Source organism: Pezoporus flaviventris, unplaced genomic scaffold, assembly GCF_033815535.1.
Source record: "Pezoporus flaviventris isolate CSIRO_AGI_PZ_B2104156 unplaced genomic scaffold, CSIRO_AGI_Pfla_v1 ptg000001l, whole genome shotgun sequence".
Classification (NCBI taxonomy): Eukaryota; Metazoa; Chordata; class Aves; order Psittaciformes; family Psittacidae; genus Pezoporus; species Pezoporus flaviventris.
Genome location: NW_026892549.1, coordinates 60,752,970 through 60,759,705, shown reverse-complemented (window position 1 = coordinate 60,759,705; position 6,736 = coordinate 60,752,970). Strand labels below are relative to the sequence as shown.

At 41.9% G+C, this 6,736-nt stretch overlaps 1 protein-coding gene across 1 annotated transcript; it reads right to left on the bottom strand.

Annotated features, from left to right (window-relative positions):
- On the bottom strand, positions 1 to 6,652 carry EXTL2 (exostosin like glycosyltransferase 2). The gene is made up of 5 exons (XM_061461378.1): positions 6,489 to 6,652; positions 4,775 to 4,838; positions 2,589 to 3,016; positions 1,106 to 1,176; positions 1 to 501 (listed from the first exon to the last, which is right to left on the bottom strand). Exons 2-5 carry the CDS (start codon positions 4,777 to 4,779, stop codon positions 10 to 12), a joined length of 996 nt encoding a protein of 331 aa, XP_061317362.1. The 5' UTR covers positions 4,780 to 4,838; positions 6,489 to 6,652; the 3' UTR covers positions 1 to 9.
- Between the last annotated feature and the right edge of the window lie 84 nt (positions 6,653 to 6,736).

Sequence of the window (6,736 nt, the reverse complement as noted above, 5' to 3'; positions counted from 1 at the left end):
TCCATTGGCTTACATTTTATTCTTGTGATTGGCATAATTAGGAAAACCAAACTGAGAAATCATGATATTAGAATATTTTAAAGGCATGCCATCATAAATATTAACCAGTTTATTTACACAGTAAGATCTCTGTAACAAATGCTCTGCTCGGTGCCACATTCCAGAATAGCCACTGTTAGTGTCTTTTTCTAAATTCCTGATGTCAACAGGCTTCACAAACACTCCTGAAGGTTTCCCAGTATGCTTGGCTACCAGAAAATTCATGGCAATATCATCACAATTTTGAGTTTCATCTATTAAAGCATAAACTGCTTCTGGCTGTCTTTGAAAGTCTTCTAAATATCCACTATGAAAAAATGCTGCGCCGATAAGAACCATAGAATACTGATCTCCGTTTCCAAATCCAGGGCTCTGCAACTCGAAGCTGCCGTAACTGTATACACCTGAAGGAGTAGAAATGTGCTTCCTAGGGACAAATCCCACTATCTGCTCTGGAAATTGCTGAGAGAAAAAATAAATTTAAACAATTAAAGTGAACACACTGTGAAATGTGTGTTAAGAATTGTCATAAGTGAGATTTATGCTTTTAAAAAAGAAATGAGAAGAGCACAAGATTATTGCCAGGAAAGAATGAAATTGTTGGCATATGGTCCCTTGATCTGCATAAACATTGCAATTTAACACAGTTTCACAGAACTGACACAATATGCCTCATTTGATGCTATGTAGTGCCAAGAAACATCTACACACAATTTGCAGCTGTATAATTGGCATTCAAAATAACTTCATAGACAATTTCTCTTGGAGATGAAAAAACCCCACAAGTTTTGGTTTGCTGCCTCCTATCAATTTAAATAAATTCAGCAGTCAGCAACTTCGGTGTTCTTGCACAAGAAGAGTTACAAATTTGAAAGACAGATTACAGGTATAGCTAGTATTGAATATTTTTGCAATTGCTACTGTTCAGTGCTTCAATCCTTCTAAAATCTAGCTGTATAGCTAGAAAACTGGTAGTAAAGCATGAAGATATGGTATTACTCTTACTTAAAACCATTCATCTCAATTGTAACTCTCAAATACTGCATGACAAGGTGCAAAACATTACCTGCCAAACAGAGAAGGCGAAAGTAAGGTCATGAGCACTGACTAGTGTATCATCATCCATCATTAAAACAGCTGAAAAGGGGAGAAAGAAAACCACATTTAACTTCTCAAAAGATTAAACAACTTAAGATCCTGCTAATCTTGCATAAAAATGCAACCAAAGGAGTTAGATACCATTCTTCAGAGTATGAGATTTATAAGGGATTCTCAGCATAAAATTTTACCCATCCCCTCACTACTTGCAAGGTCTAACAAAGCAAGCTTAATGAATTGCACAGGCAACATTCAATAGCATGAACTACATAAAGAAGAATCTTTGCCTTAAATTTTGGGCAAAAGACTATCAGGAAGTGGAAAATGAAAGATACTCTTAGATCAGAACTTCAGGTACATTAAAGCTTTTTAAGTTTACAGTCAGTGTAAACCCTACTACAGTAAATAAAACACTTTGGATGCTGAAGTTTCTAGTGTCTTCCTAGAAGTCATGGCTTTTGATTTGCAAGTCATATTAGGAAGGGGACAGTAAACAGAATTGCCTTTACTAATCATAGAAACATATGATCCCAGACTGGTTTGGGATGCAAAGGGCCTTAAGATCATCCAGTTCCAACCCCCTGCCATGGGCAGGGACACCTTCCACTAGAGCAGGTTGCTCCAAGCCCCTGTGTCCAACCTGGCCTTGAACCCTGCCAGGGATGGAGCATTTACCACTTCTTTGGGCAACCTGTGCCAGAGCCTCAGCACCCTCACAGGGAAGAACTTCTGCCTTAGATCTAACCTGAACTTCCCCTGTTTCAGTTTGAACCCATCACTCCTTGTCCTCTCTCCACAGTGCCTGATGCAGAGTCCCTCTCCAGCATCTCTGTAGCCCCCTTCAGATACTGGAAGGCTGCTATGAACATACGGGATTTTTTTTTCCACTTGAAACAAACAGATTTATTGTTGTGCTTCTCCTGCAAAGAGCTTATGAAGAATATTTAGATGAATAGCCAAAAGACTGGGGAAAATACTCTTAAAAAGATTCCATAATTTGAGGTAGAAAGCCAGACAGCTAGGGATGGAAATTTCAGAAGAGCACGTGCCTGAGAACTCAGCTGTAAATAAATGGATTAAATGAAGTCATTATCAGATGACTTAAATCCAGATTAATGCAGAGACTCAGCAAATACACGCACTATGAATTTTAGTTTACTCTGTAAAGAGACGCTGAACTAGCTGTGTTTGCCTGACAAAGGAAATGGAGAACACCTTGCAAAAAGCCTGTGAATGCATTTGACATTCCTCTTTTTTTCCTTACTCTTTACTGAAAGCCTGCTGGTAGTGGTGGTGTGTATCTGATGTCATAACGTAGCTTTCTTCCATATTAAGTGGACCAACAGATCTATGGGCTTATTATACAGTAAAACTCAAACCATCTCCCTTTTAGCATTTAGCTTTTAAGTGTGCAAATAGTAATAATAGTAGCAATATGAACTGCTGATTACCTTTAGTTTCCAGCTCTGGGAAATTCTGGAGTCTGTTCCTCATGCGATTTACAGTTTGAACTTTAAAGACAACGGGGACAGGATGAGGTCCCAAGGAATTCCACATTTCCTCTGGTATCTTCTCACCAATGTTGTTCCACACAACAATTACTTTATGTAGGTGGGGGATGGCTTGATAATGATTTAAAAGCTTTAGCAGTAAGTCTGTTCTATTATATGTCTGCATAATAAGAGTAAATGCATCCAAGGCAGACTGACTCTGGGTTTTTGGTTCCCTTCTCGAATTGGGCATTTTGTCATCTTTGATACTGGGAAGCAAAGCTGTCAAAGCACCTGCCACAAGAAGTAAAACAATGATCACCACTGAAGTGAAGCGCAGTAGGCGGATTCCCTTAATTCTTCCTGGGAGCTTACAGAAGTGGAAATACCTTTAAAACAAGTAACAGGAAAGGAAAAGTCATTAATCCCACTTATAGTTATCTCCCTTACATGAGTGAACTCCCACAGTATTAAACAGACTTTTGTTTAAGTAAATAAATATGGAGGATTTTAGGATTTTTGATCTTTAAGGTCCCTTCCAACACAGCCATTCAATGATTCAGCCAATTATGTTCAACTATCAAGACACATACTTCTGGTACTCAGTTTCTACGTTTATTTGCTTTTCACCTTTTCTGGTTAACATCACATTTCATTATTTTGTGCAAATGAATCTGGAGTAATTCTTTAGATTGCTGTCTCTTATTTTCTCAGTACTGCATTTTTGATTGAACATTTATTTACATACATACATCCAGCTGAAATTAGAAAGCAAAATTGTAGAGAAAGTCAGAATTGCAGGAGCTCTTGCCTTAGCTGAGAAACAAAAGGCAGAGAAAGCGTGTCCTCAAGAGCTCTTGCAGAGAGGAAGAAGTAAAACGGTCTTTCTTTCTCCACCATCCAAGGAAGGAACAATCTTTATCACTGGTTTGTTGGACACTCAATAGTTTGTATATACGCTCCACATATAATGTGGAAAATACGATTCTGATCATGCTAACTGAGGCTGTAGCACAGGTGGAGCAAAAGAAACATGCCAAATGGAATAATGTAGGAATGCAACATCAGTAACAGCTGCTCTGCTAAATCTAGAACTCAGTGGAAACTGAAAATGCCAGATGCTAGAAGCTATGTATCAGCTAAGTGGCAGAGAAGCTGCAGCATAAGGCAGGAGTTTCTGCATCCTCCTGATTCTGGAACTGAACAGGAGCTCTTAAAAGGCAGCTCCTACAAAGGTAGTCCAAGTGTTCATGCCTCTTAGGTAGCACTTCTAGTTCTCCAGACATCTATAAAGTGTAAACTTCGCAGGATCCAACAGCTACTTCATTCCAGTTTGCTCCTCAAATGTGTCATCCACATGCTCTTCATCCTTTACTCACAAGATGAGTATACACTGAATACAACAGTAATATTCTGTTGTGGTTTAATCTTAATTCTAAAAAATAACTCTTCTATACATATTACGCATGTTACTCCACTAGTAATGTCATAGAATCACAGGCTGGTTTGGGTTTGAAGGGACCTCAAAGCAGTTCCAACCCCCTGCCACAGGCAGGGACACCTTCCACTAGGCCAGGTTGATCCAAGCCCCTGTGTCCAACCTGGCCTTGAACACTGCCAGGGATGGGGCAGCCACAGCTTCTCTGAGCAACTTGTGCCGGCGCCTTAGCACCCTCACAGGGAAGAGCTTCTGCCTAATATCTAATATAAATCTCCCTTCTTTCAGCTAAAACCCATTCCCCCTTGTCATGTTGCTACATGCCTTTGTAAAAAGCCCCACTGGGAGCTGCTCTAAGGTCTCCCCTTAGGCAGCCTTCTCTTCTCCAGGCTAAACCAGCCCAGCTCTCTCAGCCCGGCTCCAGAGCAGAGCTGCTCGCACCATCTCTGTGGCCTCCTCTGAATCTGCTCTAGCAGCTCCATGTCCTTTTCACTTTGGGTGCCCCAGAGCTGAATTTCTAGGCTTTTACCAGGGAATTCTGATCAAATTAAGTGATCCAGGACATCAGTTATAGTTCCTGAGAAAGTGTCAGTGTTTTGGCATAGAAATATTGATAATTTGTTTTCCAAAGTGCACATACCATGCTTGAAATGCAAATGATTTTAGTCTAAATGTAAATAATTTTAGTCTAAAAAACTCTTGAACTTACTTCATTATTGCCAAGTGGTTTCCCCACCTCGTTTTTGCAGGATAGTTGTTTGTGATCTTTTAATCTGTTGGAATTTAAAAGGACTCTATAACTGAAGAGCAACAGTTACCCACATGCTACCCAGCATTCCTTTACAAGCACACATTCCTCAGTTCAATAATTGTCTCTGCCTTTCCATGAACACTCCAGAAAGAAGTTGTTACACCAGTTGGTTACAAAGAAAAGCACAGCCCACTTCTCTGCTTGTAAAATTGCTGCTCTGCGTCAATGGAAATGTCTGTGTGCCCCATCCTTAGGGTCAACTATGGAGATACAAGTAGGATTCCGGAACCTCACAGTCTGTACATATTTAGCTACCAGTCAGGCGAGCAGTCCCAATAAAATTATTTTCTGCCTCATCCGCTTCCTGATGTCACGGAATCACAGAATCAACCAGGTTGGAAAAGCCCTTTATGCTCATTCAGTCCAATCGTTGCCCAGCACTACTAAGGCCACCACTAACCCATGGCACTGAGGGCCTCGTCTACATGGTGTGTGAACACTTGCAGGGATGGTGACTCCAGAACTGCCCTGGGCAGCCTCCTTCCACTGAGCTTACCAGTCCTGTTACAGGTTTAAGACATGGCATTTTTTCTCCCCCCCACCCCCCCACCCCGTTTGGCAGCAGGGAAAACAAATACAAGTGTAAGCACAAGCAGGAAGAATGTACAAGATGCAGGACAGCAACTTAAGAAACTTGAGTCTGTCAAGGCTCCTAGGCTGTTGGAGGGATTTTTGTTCTTTTAATCCTAATTGAACAAAGATAGGGAGCTTTTATTTTTTATTTCATTACTATGAAAGCGTAGAGAACAAAGATTTGCTGAGCTTGTTAAATAATTTAACTACGTGAAATTTCAGAAGAGTGGCTTGTTTAGGTTATATCAACTTGTTTCTTATATGTATGGAGTTGCCAATTTGTATCTATACCAGTCTGAGTACATCTACACATACAGGGCATCCCAAATTTGAGTTTTTTACCACTGACTTATTTGATGTGTGGCTGGAGATGTCACAGAAACTATTTCCAGAAGCTCATCACTTGTTTGGGTGCTTCATTTTAAAGCTGTAGACACTGATACCTGACTCATACAAACTCAAACTGGAACTTGGCCATACATGCTTTCAGAGAGGTGAACCTTAGCTTCTCTTTCCCTAGGTGCCACCTACTTGCAGCCATGCTGACCAATGCTACTGTTACAATTAACTATTTAAAGATTTAAAAACATGGTGAAAATATGAATGTCTGCTGTGGAAATGAGACTTCTTGGCTTGCCATACGTTCTTGTGCGTACTCAGTTGCATATGATCAGCTGTAATGGTGACAAGGATGACATTATTATGCATTCTTTAGTTAAAATAAACGCCTATATAAAACCTTTAGAACGAGCATTCAATGGACCTTCCAGCAGAGAAATGCCAATGAGTTTTGCCAATTAAATTATGAAACTGAAGTTCAAGACTGACCTCTTGAAAAAATTCTTACAATACCCCCTGTAGAGAACAAAACCAAAACCAGAACGGATGGAAATCAAGACCTATGTCAAAATACAGTATTTTTAATACAAGTCCTGAGTGGGTCCCCCCCTCTCCGTGGGCACCATTTCATATCGATCCCGCGCAGCCGAAGCGGACAGGTACCCCCGGCCCGGCTCCCCCCGTGCACGGGTTCGCTCACGTTCGGGTGGCCGCCCGAGCCCTCCTGAGGCGCTGCAGCAGGCGGGCCGTGCTCCCAAGACGTCCCTGCCGCTGTCCCGGGGACACGAGACGACAAAAGGCGCCTGCCCGGTACCCCGCGGCTCGACCCGGCCGCGCAGCCGCTCCGCTGAATTAGGGGCGGTGCGGCCTTGCCCCGCCTGCTGCGGGGCGTTCCCGTGCTTCCTCCCGGCAGGCCGCGGGTTGTAGTCCGGGTGCTGCCGCGGGCAC

Bases quoted from the DNA above. Each gene is read 5' to 3' on its own strand.
- EXTL2 (XM_061461378.1), bottom strand. The intron at 1,177-2,588 runs GTAATCAGCAGT...TCCCCTTTTCAG, and splicing joins CCCAGAGCTGGAAACTAAAG to CTGTTTTAATGATGGATGAT. The intron at 502-1,105 runs GTAATGTTTTGC...TTTTTCTCTCAG, and splicing joins TCGCCTTCTCTGTTTGGCAG to CAATTTCCAGAGCAGATAGT.